This window comes from Cyclopterus lumpus, chromosome 15, assembly GCF_009769545.1.
Source record: "Cyclopterus lumpus isolate fCycLum1 chromosome 15, fCycLum1.pri, whole genome shotgun sequence".
Classification (NCBI taxonomy): Eukaryota; Metazoa; Chordata; class Actinopteri; order Perciformes; family Cyclopteridae; genus Cyclopterus; species Cyclopterus lumpus.
The window spans coordinates 13593187-13609659 of NC_046980.1; the positions used below are offsets into that span (position 1 = coordinate 13593187).

Consider the following 16473-nt stretch of genomic DNA (forward strand, 5'->3'; position numbering starts at 1 on the left):
GGCTTGCCACCAACTGGCAGTGCCGGCAGGCTGCCCCGAACCTTGGAGAGGCATCAAGCAGACCGGGCCAGTATCCCAGCAGCCAAAACCCAACAGATGCACCACACTGAAGCCGACATCACAAAATCTGGGGACTAACATTTTAAATGTTCTCCCTCACACATAAACACACAGTTATTCACATCTAAATATAAACACTCCCTCATCTAGGGAGTTAGTGGACAAGTCGAAAGGAAATCTGGTGCATCAATTTAATCTCAGCTGATTTCCCTTTTCTAGTATCTGTTTCCTACGTGGCTTTACTTCTCCAACCGCAAGTTTAATTTGTAATAGAGTAGAGAAAGACAGTACTGCATGAGTTTTGGAAAGTCAATGTTAATAGTAATATTATCATGAACTTCTCATATTATCAGTTATACTTTAAGACGTATATTCAATGTATATTTGATGCTAGCGTTATAATATGCTTTGCTTATTATTCATAATTCATTGACTCGATATTTTGGTATGCCGTGTCAACCCAGTGAAATGTACAGAGAATATTTTGGTGCTGTTCTTGTTTCATTTGAGCCCAACCTCTCTGTCAGCTCTCTAGTAGTGGATTAGTTTGGGCTTGTACATGCTGTAAAGCTTTGAGAATGAACATTGATCGTGCGGTTTAATGGGGAGCACAAAGGACAGACACGAGCACCTCTTCTTTGCTCACAATCTCTTTTTAACAGACTAACACACACTTCTTCACCCCAAAGCACCTGACAATCACAAGAACTCTAAATGCTCTTGTCATGCAGCCACGTCAGCTGGCATCAGGGTCAAAGGTGATGCATTTTACTTGGGAAAAGTACCCAAAGGGCGAAAGTGAATGTTGTGTTCGGAGAAATGACCTAACTGCCAAAGCAGAGGGGAAAAAAAAGAAAAGTTAAACACACACTCACACGGGCACATCCTGCCCTCTTTCTCCAGACCGATGCTGGCACTATACATCCTCAGGCTGGCCTCGGCTGGTGGTTTGATAAATTGGCTCGTCAATGTGCATTGTGTCAGAGGGTTCGTGTGTATTTAGATCTGTGAGTGTATTCCTGTGTGCATAAGTGTGTGTGTGTGTTTGTCTGCCCGAGTACATTGTCTGAGCTGTGAAGTGTTTGGCTTCCTCACGGAGAGCTGCTGTCACAGCCTCAGAAAGTGTGTAATGAGCGCCCATTCTGCCGGAATAAATGCACATCCATACACTAGCGAGAAAATGTGACATTTCAAATAGACCTGGGATAATCGAACAGAAAAAATATAAAAAGTGAAGAAATGTCATTATTTTCAGTTGTTGTATTTGATTGCTTTGATTGTGCGATCCACAGTGAATTAATGCCATGTTTCAGAGATAAAGTGTAGTTATTGTTAGCTGTGCAAAGTCATGGCTATGAAATGTGTGTCTTGGTTTGATTGTTATTCATAAGCAAATGTTTGTTTATTCAAATTCCTGAGAAATACTTCCTCCTGAAAAATGGGTTCATTTGCAGCAATTTGGCTTTGGTGAGATAATGATTTGTACAATCTGCCAGAAGTGTGTTTCATTTCAGTGGGTCTGCGGACTAAGACTTACAGCAATAGAGAGCAATCATCCTCATATTGTAGCTTGTCTATTGACTACTCAACATATTGCTTTCAGTTCCTCAGCATAACATCAACATGTCTCCAGTAAAATATGAAGAGAAATGGACATCATAAGAAAAGTGAGCAATGGTGGAAGAAATCATAAAGCTTTTGATAGTAGATGGTGTTTTGCATTTTGCCTTCAATAAAGTAGAGTGTTTTTTTCAAATTTGATCGACTAATTATAAATTCTATAAAAAGACATTACATAGAGGAAAACTTAGGACTTTGTTGCTGTGCTCAAACACTAACAATTAATCGTGGATCCAAATATCACAGGATACTTATTCATCGGAATCCCCGTAGGGGTATCAGTGGACCCCGGCAACCTGTCCAAGACACTGGACATTGTCTTCAGTCAAATGCATGCTGGGAAAACTGCAGAAACTCACAATACCAACACCATCCCACCCACAGGAAGCATGGCTGAGGAATGAGCACATCAGCACACCGGCTCTCACAATGGTTCCTAACCTCTGTGTCACAGGCTTAAACAGCCTGTTCAGTATAATGGGATAAGGTAGCACACTGAATTAGTCATGTCAGTAGAACAATAATTGCATTACAGGGAATAATTGTTGTCGCTCTTTTCAGTCTCTGTTCATTTTTATGTAAGATGATATTCATGTAGGTGCACTGTGCGGAAATCTACTCACTCGACCAGTGCTCCCACTCACTCACTCACTCACTCACTCGTTCAGTGTACACTAGCGCGCGCACTGTACGAGCCGAGAGCGCTTCCCGTGTTCCATTCATCCCGGTTGCAGGCAGCTCACACTTTCTCCTTCTCTCCCCTCCGCTGCCCTCCCTCACGCTGGGATAGCTCACTTTGTTTTTGTTTTCCCTCCGCGGTGCCTTTCGGTCGGAGTCGTAGTGGATGATATCAACAGAGCTTCTACCTCCGCGATACTATGGACTAGAGCGGAGGGCTTAGAGGACACGCGCATCACGGCGTGACAGAGCAGCGCGACGGAGTTATTTTTTTATTTTGTTCAGTATTTTTCTTTTTCTTTTTTTGGAGGGTACGACGCGATTTTTTACGTTTTTTTTTTTTTTAAAGACACAAAGAAGAGATTTGTATTGCGGAGCAGCGGGACCGAGGTTCCACCTGGCCGGCCTCACGTTAAGTTTTGACGGATTTTACGGCACAGGTGTGTTGAAGGATTACAGACATTAGGCGGATGGTTGTCGGAGAGGAGTCGCTGCCTCTGCGCAAGGTGAGTGATGGAGTCCGACGTGAAGGGGCAATGTTGACAGGAGAGTTTGTTCAACAGATGCAGTATTGACCCTTATTTGATATATGGGTTATTCTTCTATCTGTTGCAAGCAGAATAATGAAGGTTGCAGCTCCTTCATTCACTCAATAGCTGAATATGAAATTCCTGCTGGGATAGGGCTGTCAGTCGAGTTTGGAGCTACCTCTGCAAACTTTTTGATATTTAATCTGGAGATGAATCTACGTTCTCTATCTTTTCTCATGTATAGCATCTACTGCTGCGTGATTATATATTATAGTTTTTCTTATCGTGCTTAGCCTGTGTCCCTTCTTGGGCATTTCATTGAACAATATCACATTGCTTTCATATGCATGCATTTCTCTTTCTCGAGATGTTGGTCATGAGGTGCTGGACTAGTGTCGGGCTGCATGCAACTTGTGATTTGATAAGTTATGGATATGGTTAATTGATCAATTGTTTTGTCAATAAAATGTTGGCAAACAGTTACCAAATGTTTTTTGTTTGTAATATATTCAGTTTGCAGTGACAAAGACAGAGAGCCCATCCTTCAGTTGGAAAAGATGAAACCAGAGAGGGTGTTTCTGCCTGAAAGATTACTTAAACTAGTATTTTATTATCAATATAGTAACACCGTAATCTTCTGGCAACTGACTATTCAAATAATTCGGCTCATTTAATTTGAGCTCCAGAGTAGTTTGATTTGATTTAGGAAACTTGGCCGCCTGCAGTAATTTGAATTAGATGCAGGGATTTTGCTCATGGTTCTGAAACTTTTTATTGCAGTGCAAATCCAAGCTCTGGCACACCTATAATGTATGTGAAATATGAAGGCACATGTCAGATGTATTATGGATTAATGCTTGCTGCATCTAGTTTCACTTGCATTCTATCCCTCTCATTGAGAGTCCACTCAATGCAAATATTTGTCACTTTGGGAAGAATGTGTCAGTCTCAAACAGGGCATCTGTGGCAGGATGATACCAGCTTATGTCCTTTACACAGCACTAGCCTGCCTGTCACCAGCACCGAACCCCTAGCGCACACAGACACACAGACACACACACACACACATATACGCAGCACTCGCCTGCCTGTCACCAGGACCAAACCCCTAACACGCGCGCACACACACACACACACACACATTCACACATTCACACACATATGCAGCACTCGCCTGCCTGTCACCAGGACCAAACCCCTAACACACACACACAGAGTACAAATATCCCCAAATATCACTCAATCAGACCTCACACGCAATTATTATTTCAGTGCTGAGAAAAGGACATGTTATTGACTACAAGCTCCCCCCCTCGTCTACACTGTGGGTCTATTCTTCCACATGAAGCCAAACCATCTGAGCAGAGCTGAGGCTTCATGCTCTGTTTACATACAGTTATCGATCAGCATGTGTTGACTTCTACTATACTTGAGGTCCCTGCAGCCGAGTGTCTCAGGGCTAGAAAGAAATGCACCTTAACCTGACGATAATTGTCATTATTGGGAATCTTTCAAATAATTGATTAACCCTTTGGTCCATGAAATGTCAGACGATTGTGAAAAATGGCCATCAAAGGTTCCTACGGAACAAACAACAGCTCTGTGTTAGAGCCAGAACGTTAAGTTGATTAATCAATTAGTCAATAGACAGAACGTTTTGATAATCAGGTATTAAAACTAAATTCAAGCAAAAATGCCTAATATATCCTGGTAATATATATATATTGTTCCAGCTTCTTAATTAGGAGGATTTGCTTCTTTCCTTTGTCTTGTGTAATCTTAAACATCTTTATCTTTGGCTTGCAATTTAGGTTTCTTTATGTATACCAACCAATTAACCAAGGTAATAATCGGCACATTGATCGATAATGAAAATAACTGTTGATTGCAGCCCTATTCTAAAACCCCAAATGTTCAGTTTATTTACAATGAAAGCAATAGATAGTATTTGGAAAGCTGGAACCAGCAATCTCAACAATTGAACAGTTATACAAATTGGACAAACTGGATACATATATGTCGAGGAAAAGGGTGTTTTTGCATGTTTCATTGTGCGTTCCCCTTTCAGCTTTGTGGAACATGTGTTTACACAGTAAATATATTGTTATTAGAATATACAGTATATCAATGTAACATTTTGTATTTATGTTACTTACTGCACTGTAACATCAGACCTAATACTGAAGTGAAGGAGGACAAAATACCAAAGAAAAGAAAGCCAGTTAATTAGCATGTTGACAATGTGGAACATATGCAGCGTAGCTGTTGCCAGCTCCGAGCCATCAAGAAGTACAGAAGCCTGTTTCATTCTTCCGCTTTCTGTCCCTCATGAGGTGCTGAACGGCATCTGGGGGAGAATCTGATTAACCGACTGGCATAAATTACGAAGTCCAGGAGGAATAAAAGAAAAAGCGTTTGTTGTTCTTGCAAAGTGCCCGCTTTCCTTTGATACATAAAAAGAGCATAAGTGCACTCGCACACACAAAGATAGATACACATACAAAGTTTGGGAGAAATAATGGAAGGCAGTGATACTCCTGAAAAGTGGCTGCTGCTTCTTCGCTTTTGACGAGGACATGGACTGATAGAACGAGTGTGTGTGTGTGTGTGTGTGTATTTGTGTTCGTAGTTTTGCAAGTGCTCTAGTTTCTCTAAGGCTGAAAGCATCTCATGTGCAGGTGTGTGTCTTTTGTTTGTGTAGGTTTTCCTGCTGGAGTGCTCCATAGCAACAGGCAGCATATCTTCTTCAAATATCTTTTTCTCACACACCGTATGCTGTGACCTTTCTGCACACTGTGTGCATGCTAGTCTTTGCATGGGTGATTCTGTGTGAATGTGTGTGTGTGTGTCCATGCACATCAATGTGTGGGCCATTTGACCTTTCCTAGTGTACATTCATTAATAGCTAATATGTGACCGCCCGTTGTGCCCATCTATACGATCAAGATATTGAATCTGTCTCATAGCAGCATTGCCACATTTTTCAAAGAGCTTTTGTGCTTATTTCCCTTTCAAACAAAGCAGATATTGTCAAAATTGTGCAGTATTGATAAGGAGTGGCATGCTTTGAACGAGTGGCAGTTTATCAATCTTAGATTATTTCTTGAGTCTCTCAGCCAGATCAAGAAAGACATCTTTAATATCTTGACATGGTTGTTGTGTTATGTTAATATCAGTGTTAGACTAATAACTGGTTGCCTATTTCATATCCGGATATAACAGACAGAGCTCTTTAGAAATCAATTTTCTTTTGCTCCATCACCATGTTTGAAAACTGGCCTGCTGCCAGACAGGGAGGGAATGAGGGAAGGAGAGGGGGATATTGTGGGTGCATTACTGAATGAGGAAAGAAGAATATGTTTATCAGATGTGGAATTCATTCTTTTCCGTCTTTGAATTTGTCTAAATAAGTTATTTGCTTTCTCAAAAGCTCATTGGCATTCTCACAAACACACTGAAGAATAGATGCAAGTTGAAGAAGCTCATGCACTTTGATCATAGGTCATAGCTTCCTATTCATATGGGCTAGGGTGCTGCAAGGTCATGACCTAATTAATCCATACATGTATGTGTGTGTGTTGCACAGCATGCAGTCCAAACTCCTGCAGTACATATCAATAGCATATTCCTTTGTGTGCGTGTGTGTGCATGTGTGTGTGTGTGTGTGTGTGTGTGAGTGTGTGTGAGATGCACAGCATGCACGGCAAGCTCATACATATCAACAGCATATTCCTTTGTGTGCAGGTCTGTTTGGTCATAATTTACACAGCACGGTAGCACAGCGCAGTATGACGCGTATATGTAGGCTATTTTTGTAGATGGGGGTATTGTGTGCATGTGGAGACTTCGTAACTCATTTCAAACAACTCACTTCTCTATTGTAGTAGTAGTATTGTTGTATGTGTAAAGGCTGTTGTCCTCTCCATTTTCTTGGAAATATTTCTGCGAGAGAAAAATAAACAAATGGTACCTTCTTATTTTCAATTCCCTAGCTCTCATTTTTCGAAAAACATATTGTTTTCTTTAAATCAAATGACAAAGGAGGCAGAGTTCAAGTAACTGAAACCGACAGTGGTTAATAGGGTGGCGTGTGGGTGAATACTGCTATTATTATTTTTACTTTTTTTCCATTTGATCTTGTTTGATTGAACCAGAACTGAATCTAAAATAGCTCAAAGTTGTCGTTGCTGTTCTTGTCGGGTTGTTTTCAATGTGGACTTTATTTCTTTTGTACGATCAGATAATTGCATGATCAATGCTTCTCTGTTCCGGTAGCTCCAGTTTGCTGGAAACACTGTTCTCTAACAAACACTCAAGGACCAAGCCAGCTCCAGGCTTCACAGTTAAACCCAAAAGCTCAAATCAATCCTTTCAATGTAATAACACTCGCACTGTCTTAGATAATACCCCAACCGGCAAACTCAATAAACAAAAATGTCTCCAATGTGAAAGTTAAGTTCAATCAATCCCAAGGTTCATTTCATCAGCCAAGCATGAAAGCAACAGAAATACTCTATTAACACTATTGCTCTGGACTTACTTTACCCTAACGTTGACCTGTGTAATTATTCCAGCACAATTTCCCAGTGGGTCATGCAGGCTGCCATGTATTCATCAGAAACCAGACACCAAGGGTGTATCGGTACGTTTTCATAGAAACGCTGTAGAAGAGAAAGTGCAGTCACAAAAATGCAGAGACTCACACCATTTAAAAAAAGGTGCATTAATAGGCAGTTATTTTTCCTTTTGCTTATTGTAGGGATTCCTGCAGGCATCGCAACTTACATTTACTCAAGCAAACACACACAACTACACGCACACACACACACACACACATACTGACACTTTAAAGCATATATCAAATTGGAGCCCTGTGATTGACAGTTGATCCTACAAGGATATTTGTGTACATGTCCCCTTAGGACAAAAAATACATCATCAACTCTCAGCCGTGTTGTACTGAAACTATTTATACTTCCGCTTTAGTCAAGCCACCAGAATCTTGTAGTAATATTCTTATTGTTCAAGCTTTTTGTGCAGTAGAACAATGATCATTGATCTAATTAGTAAAAGGGAAAGTGTCATACTTCTAATTAGGTGTTTGCAGTCCTATCAGTTCGGTCAATGAAGACATAGAGAAAGAGCGTTGGACTGAGAGATTTGCAGAGGAAAGTCATTACAAAGCAGTATTTGGCTTGTGTCACTTCAGTTGTTCCACATAATGCAATTGTATACCTAATTTGTTTTACACGTCTTATTTTTATTCCCATTCTCTGAGGTAGTGCACGTCAGTAGTGCTGAGGTGTCCGTTGCCTCATGGGAAATCTGTTTGCTCCCTTCTCCATTTCACTCAAATCTGCCTGCTAGTATAAAACATATTGAACATGAAAATAAATTATTAGATTGCTTATGGAAAATGCATTGAACATATTGAATGATAATATTATTACACTGAGAGGACCACATGCTGCCAACAGCCCAAACCCTATAGAGTATATTTATGCTCATTGCAATACCATGTTTAAAGACCCTCTTTATATCGATCACATAATGCCTGTGGTGCTGTTGGAACCTCATTGACATCAGTGCAGTCTCAAGTCTAATACACTTAGTATTGAATCTGGGTGTTAAGTGCAAAAATCAAGCCATTGTTTAATGCTAAGGGAAAAATATGGAGGAAAGTTACACGAAACATAAGAACATTTGGACAGAATGTGCCAAAGTTTAAAAACAGTGCAATTAGTTTCTAATGGAACAGACAGACCCCAATAGTTTTGTTGCCATTCAGCATGGCACCCCCCATATGTTACAGTAACATAAAGACCCCCATTCAAACTTCAGGCCGCCTTCGTCTCCCCCCATTAACTTGGTTACTGAACACACACACACACACACACACAGAGGCAGAGATGTGCTCGGTTAAACTGAGAAAGCTTTACTTTGCCCGGGATAATAGTCTTCATTCACCCTCTAATGAATCCATATTGTGGCCTAAAGCGGTAGATCTGCTATTAATACCATTAACAAGTAATGGCCCAGAGAGAGATTTTCAGAGATAAAAGTACCACAGCCCCACCAAATATAAGGTCTGAGAAAGGCAGAGAGGTTACAAAGTCTTTGAGATAAACAAACACATTAGATGAATAGAGTTGACTTCTATGGTTTGCGACACAAACTGCTTTTCCCTGAGAGAGCACTAGTGGGGACCTTCTGTTCATTTGTATTAATCTACTGATGAACAAATGTTCTTTTGAAATGTGGCTGTGCTGCAATATCTTCTATTAATACGGCTCGAACAAAAGAATTGGAATTCATGGACTAAGAGTCTACAGCCATGCTCTGTACTGAAGCAATGTGGTGAACATCAGCATTCTAACACGTTCCCTTGGTGACGGTTAAAACAAAAGGTCAGATGAGGTTTTGCAAATATTACAATGTTGAGATATTTCATAAGATAAGTGAAAACCTTGAACTGCAAAATCACCAAAGTATTTGGAATTCATAGCAAGATTATCATGTTGGCTAAGCTAAAATATTTAACAGGAAAAAGTCAATAAATCACTAAAGCTATTACGATCCTCGGAGTATAAACGTAAAATAATATAGTAAGAATGCCCTTTCTTGTTTTTAAGCTTTATTTATTCACTAAGTCTTATTAGAATCCTGATCCCTAGAGCCAAGATTGTACATATACCCTATCTCAAATATTATAGAACATTTCAGGGAGTATCTCGAAGAAGAATGAATGTGTCTAACTTCAAGTTGCATTGCAAATTAACTGCAGCCGTAAGCTGCATAATACAGTAGCTTATCTGCTTTTCTTTCGCTAGAGTAGATAAGTCTAACCTACACCATCCCTTATGAATAATCCCTGCCCTCAAGGCCACATTTCCAACACCGGGAGAGAAAAGAGGTGGAAAGGATGGGGGAAAGAAGACGGAAAGATGAAAAGTGTAGTGTAAATATGTCTGACTGTTTTTGACTGAGGTGTGTGTGACCTGACTTTGTCATTAAGTGTGTTTTTCTTTTCTCTGCCACACTCTCTTCTTCTGGCAAGAGAATCTACCTTCTTGGTTTGACTCTGCTGAAATGAACAATGAGGGAACAGGGAGGAACCCTAATCACATATGTGTCACCTATTTTGTATCTTTTGCTTCTAATTTTCCAAAGCCAGACTTGTGTGTTTGTACATTGGCTGTTTTTGAGTGTGTGTATGTTTGCAGTTTGCAGCATCGAGCAAGAACGAGAGTACAAAGCGAACTCCTGCAGTGCAAACAGAATGAATGAGGATTTGGGTTCAGACTCGGGCTCCTGCTCCTTTGAAGATGTTATTCCCTCAGTCTAGTACCTTTGATTGCTACTGTACAAAGGGGAGGTTTGGAGCGTGAGCGTGTGTGTGTGTGTGTGTGTGTGTGTGTGTGCGTGTGTGTGTGTGTGTATCTGTGTGTGTGTGTGGTGGGGGCAAATGAAGAGAGAGTGTTGGAAAGATTACATGACAAAGAGTGAAACAGGAAAATCAATTGTAATGTGGAACATCAAAGGGACACGGTAGAGGGCATTTGCGATATAGGGTTCCATATTATTAACCCTGCCACCTTTTCTTCTGTTATACCCACTAGTGACTCATTAGACAGGTCATTGGCTCTCAGGCTGATGTCAATATTTCAACGACTGTATGCATAATTTGACAGTTAAATCAGAGCAGCACTTTCAAATGAGAAAGGAACTATTATATATCTAGAAAATGTGACCACAGAAAGAGGGAGAGGGGAACATACAGTTCACAGCGACACTTGTGATCGAGCAGAAATGGAAAGGTCAAATCCTTACTTAAAGAGGAACTTCGGTATTTTCTAACCTATATTCTGTTTCCCATGTTTTTGACTAATGGGGACAAAAACGTTTTGAAATTGTCCCCTTAATGAGCGAGAACGTTGCAGCCAGCAGCCACAAAATGGGCTCCAATGTTATCATATCGGGCAATTCCACACCATCAATGGATGTCCACTGAAAGTGCTTCTTTTTGCCACAAACTGGCTCAGATTGTTATTAAAAGTGTCTGACAACATTATGGAAAGGACCCTACAGAAGTATAAAACATTGTTCTTAACTTTTTGCTTCATCTGATCTGGTTTGTTTTTGTGTCATGTATAACTTGTTGCCTCAGCCCTCTTTCGAATTATCACCCATGTTTACAGCGTCTTCTGGCAACAAGTCATACATGATAACAAGCAGACCGGATCACTCGAAAGGTAAAGAAAAATATTACATTTCTCTTTAGGCTCCTTTCCATAAGGTTGGCAGACACTTATAACAATCTGAGCATTTATGTGGCAAAAACAAGCACTTTGATTGGATATACATTGATGAGGAATTGCCAAATAGGATTACATTTGTTCTTGCTTAATAGGCTACTGGACCAATTCAAATAAATGATTTCCCCATCAGTCACTTAGACACAAGAATGTGGCAAAATAGGTCAAGATTAGAAAAAAGCGACGCAATGCTGCTGACCCAACCACCTGCTGATCTCTCTTTTTATCCCCCAGTCTCTATGTGCCTCTCTCTCTGGTGCTCTTTAAGGTTGCCCATTCTTCAGTCTTCCATGGCTAATCTCTACTTAACGCTGTACCTGTGTGCGAGGGGCAGCAGTCGAGGGGCTCAGTCGGTAGGGACTTGGCTTGAGTGACAGACGGACCAGGTAGCGATTGTGGACTAGTATCTGGAGTAGGGTTGTCACGATACCAAATTCTAACTTCGATACGATACCTGCCATAAATATCACGATACCCGATACTTAGGATACGATACCAGAATTCGATACGATACCACAAATACGATACGATACTGGTATATTTATCTATAATAGTAATAAATAAAACATCTGTATGGTTCCCTATTTACCAGCTTGTTCCTGCCCAGCTTTTTCAACACTTAATAACACGCATTAATATTAGTATTAGCCTACAGCAAGATGTTAATGAAAACTACATGGTTCCATCATAGCATTGATTATACACGGCTATGTAGGCCTTTTGTCCGCATCTGACCAGATGACTATATAGTTCCTTCCATAAGTATGAGCAATTGGAGAGTTCATATTGTATATTAATTCATGGATTTAATCATTTTTCCTTAACTAAAAATAAAAATAATTAGCTCAAGATCCACCAGCATGTAGCCATTTTGCATCAATTGTGTTTCATTTAGTACACGTGTGTGCATTGTGACCTCATGATCACATAGGCTGGTCGTTAAACTAGGCTAAGGCTACTCGTGTTAGGCTGTATGTTGGTGAGCTTAAGGTGTGCAGCATGTTTATAATCACATCTGCTTACCTGTCGTTATTTGAACTCGTTGAAAAGTTCGGTCTGTCTGTCTGAAAAGTGCTTTGCCATGTTTGACGTGTTGCTCCCTGGTCTGAGTGGCTTTGAAACACGTTTCGCAGACGGGTTAAAAGCCCTTGACTAACCAGCAGAGTGTGTGTGTTTCCAGGTTTCGCTTCTGGCATCTTTTTTTTCCAAAAAGTCTCAAAAGCTCCGGCACGTGACGCCATTTTGTCTCCCCAGCGATCATCGCTGTGAGTGAGCGCTGGGCAGCCCCGCCCCCTTTGCAGTCAACGCGCTGGGTAGCATTAAAGGATCGGAGCAGTGCGTGCGCTCTGATCGCGCGCTATTTTAATAAAGTATCGATACTAAAAATATGCGAAACCGTATCGTTTTGAACGTACTGGTACCGCGGTACCTTTTTAGTATCGGTACACCGTGCAACCCCAAATCTGGAGAGCTGCCAGTTTACCTCCTGGGCACTGCCGAGGTGCCCTTGAGCAAGTCACCGAACCCCATCGAACTGCTCGCGGTGCTGTGCAAATCAAGAAGAATTACAATGGAATGAAACAAGGATTTGGATTTTCAAAGGGGACACATGTGTTTTCAGTTCATAACTGAGAATGTTAAAGTGTCTCTGTAGCTCCCCACTGGTAAAGTACATTACACTATATCGCTGTCAGTACACTAGAGCTCTCATTTAGTACAACGCTATCTAGTTGCAAGTAATACTAGAAAGAAATTAATATTCTAAACCCAGGCGACAGAAAACAGTCTGTGGTTGCATTTACTAGACAAGAACAAAAAGTCACCTTCAATTCAATGCCAACTTTAAAACGAATTGTGGACCAGAGGCAGAGATTTGAGGGAGGGCTCAGAGTTCACATCCATGTTAAATACTTGATGTGGTCTTAAAGCAGAACCCCCTTAAGGTTCATTCTGTCTTCAGATGTCTCATGCTTTCATGCATTCATTAAGTCTCGCATAGGTCTTGCAATCCTGTTTTTGATTGAGTTCTCATTTATAATTTGAGCTGATGTTCCTGTATAACTTTAATCTCTGTCCTCTGTCCAACAAAATTCAGAAAAACATCTGAGTACATTTATACACATATGTACATATACATTCAGGACTGTGTCTGTGTCGTTTCACACAGACAGTACAGCAAAGACAAAAGTCTCTTATGTGAAACAACCCAAAATAAAGCCATTAGTTCAGAAGCTGTGCTGACTGATTGGAATCATCCACTTAAATATCAAGGTGTAACACAACCGCACTCTGTCCGCCACCCCAACCCCATCCTCATGTGCTAGCTATATTGTTGGTAGTGTTGGTTTATTAACATTCAATGATCATGTATGTTTAGTGCAGAATCTCAGAATCCACCATTCAGATTCTTTAACATTGAATGAGCAACATGCTCTTCTCGTGGAGGCAATTCTCGCACTTGAAACAGTTGATGTAACTCGACAGGAAGACCGTTATAGTGACCGAAATTCAAAGCTTGGTTTGTGTAGCTTGTTTATCATAATTAGCAGATGGTCCAACAATGGAAAATGTCAAGTTTTTATTGGATTGCAGGTGGAAACGCCCACTGATAAAACATTTAATGTTTTTAATTACTTACTTTTAATGTGCTGTACTGTAGCTTTGCATTGTGTGTATTGTGTGTTCTTCTCACCACATATAATGTTGTATTGTGTCTTCTATCCTGTCTGTCAAGGGACTACAGATGCAAATGAGCTGTAGCTACAATCTGGTACAGTGCATCAAATGGTGACATTTATGTTTTAACTGTACATGGTCCCTTTTAAATAAAGATCTACAAAAAATATATATATATCTATATTTTTTTTTTTTCAATGCAAGAGGTTGGAAAATATGGCATCCTCATTGATTGCATAGCTTCCAGTGACCTTTGGGTGCTTCTAAGCAAACAATAAGATGCTAAATATAACTTAAGATTGCTGAACTATAAAGAAGGAATCGAAATATGAATTTAAATATGAAAGGGTCCATCTACCGATGCTAAGTATAACACATTGCTATTTTTGGTTCACACCTGTTAAGAAATTGTTGCTTTTCCATTCCACTTTTCCATTAAGACCTCTCAACCCATGTAACATGAAGACATCACATCCAGTGTACCAACTATAAACCTCCCCCTCTTTTTTCCTCTCTCCATACTGCTTTCATTATTTTCCCCCACTCCATCTTTTTGCTTCGTTGGGCCTGCCTTTCTATTAATCTCACCAACATATTTAGTCTATTAATTAGTCCACGTTTTCCATCTTGCATGCAATAATCAAAGGCAATAGAGATATTAGGAAGATAAGGATATTTCTGCAGTCAATCTCTTTTAATTAGCCTGAAGATTAGAAGACAGATTATTTTCTGCCTGGCTGACTTCCAGATAGACAATGTTTTTTTCCTTGTCACAAAAAGCTTGAGGACACAAATTATGTAGCAAATCTAATGTCAGTTTGAAAAATATCTCTTCCTTTGTGTTTTATAAAACACTTCACGACGTGAAGGTGATAATACATCCACGGGTTTCCAACTGACATTTCAAAATGAATGTTATCCTAATATTAGTGTGCTGATCTACTTCAAATGTATCTGCGTTTAACTAGATAATTGAGGAATTGTATATACATTATGTCTGTAGTTAATTGGAGGGTCCAGGGTGCACTAAACAGACAAGGAGAACAGACAGGGGTAATTACCAGCAGTGTGAGTGTGTGTGTGAGTGTGTGCGTGTGTGTGTGTGTGTGTAAAGGTGCTGAGCCAGTGCATTAGCTAAAAGGTAATTGCACACTAGACTTGAAATAAATAATACCAATTTGTCTCCCTGCTGACACGTGGAGTAGATTGTCTAATCTCATCACTAACGGAACAATTCTTGGGATACCATGCCAGACAAAAGACCATATTCTTTCAAAGTTACTAGAGATGACCTCCAGTAACATTCATGTTACTTATTCTATAAAACATTTGCACCCTGTCCTGTCGCTTCCTTGGGGCAAGGGGCTCATCCAGTTTAATGGTGGATGTTCCTGAAACATCCCCTACAGACACGTTACTCACCCTAACCCTGTCAGAGCAGTGCCTAGGGCATACATAATAAAGAGAATAGAAAATTGAACACAAGGCCACAGAGCACATCATTAAACCATTTTCTATTACAGTGCTCAGTATAGAAAGGGAAAGAAAACACTGCTTCCAGAGCCACAGCTCCCTGTGGGATGCTCAGGTTTCTATGGTTTTACTGGTTAGGCAATTCTAGCACCGACGAGGTTTAAAGACCCCCTTTCTCAGCGGAAAATCTTGCTGGAGCCCTTTTAACAATTTACTTCCGAGGCAGTAATACCCACCGAAGGTTGCTATTGGCTACACTGTGCCACTCTACAACATTTGTATTTCTTGCCAGAGCTCAGCATTTTTTGCAACGGGTTAAAAAGGTTATTGTCTCTTAAGTATTAGCTAGCAAAATTTCATTAAAAAATTCAAATTGTGGTTGTGAAAGTTGTGAGTAGAGCTGCAGAGAAGAGCTTTGGGAAGAAAGTTTCTAACTCAGTGTAGAGTTGTACAGTTGACGGAAGATGTTTGGCAATATTGGGCCTAATAACATGAAAATCCAAGTTTCTTAAACTTTCCCAAACTCTTGAACTATGTTCCTGCACTTCTTTGTTTAATTTGCATACTGAAGGCTGCGATGAATAGTGTCAAACATCCTGCTTCACCTCTGTTCAGTTCAAAGGGTCATATAGTAGTTTTTGCTTCACAACATGTATTTGTTTCATGCAATTAATAGTTATATCCCAGATAAGCATCTTCCCAGCAATGCATTGTGTAATGAAGATTAGGATCACCTTGCCCATTTACAACATTAAAAGGCCCATTCTTCACAATGTGTACATGTACTGTACTTTTGCTAAATAAATACTGCTTTGCAATGAAACATATTTACAACAAACTATTTAGGTTTTCCTAATATATTTATATATATTTATATATATATATATATATATATATATATATATATATATATATATATATATATATATATAAGTTTATTGCTGTGTAAAATGCAGAAACTCAAGCCAGAGCCTCAGGGCAATGTTTCCAAGACTGGAGCCAAAATCATCCATGAGAGGATGTTCTGACGGAGAGGATCAACATATATTTGAGCTGAACTGTCATGACGAATCTGTCATTCTGAAGGACAACTATTTCTAAATTGAGATGAGATACATGCA

The 16473-nt window shown here is 40.0% G+C and overlaps 1 protein-coding gene across 1 annotated transcript in view; it reads left to right on the forward strand.

Moving 5' to 3' along the window:
- Positions 1-2495: 2495 nt before the first annotated feature.
- Positions 2496-16473, forward strand: part of zgc:171482 (zinc finger protein) — a 49960-nt gene continuing 35982 nt past the window's right edge. The window contains exon 1 of the mRNA XM_034552404.1: positions 2496-2864. Within this exon, the coding sequence (XP_034408295.1) occupies positions 2829-2864 (36 nt within the window). The 5' untranslated portion in view covers positions 2496-2828. The remainder of the gene's footprint in view (positions 2865-16473) is intronic.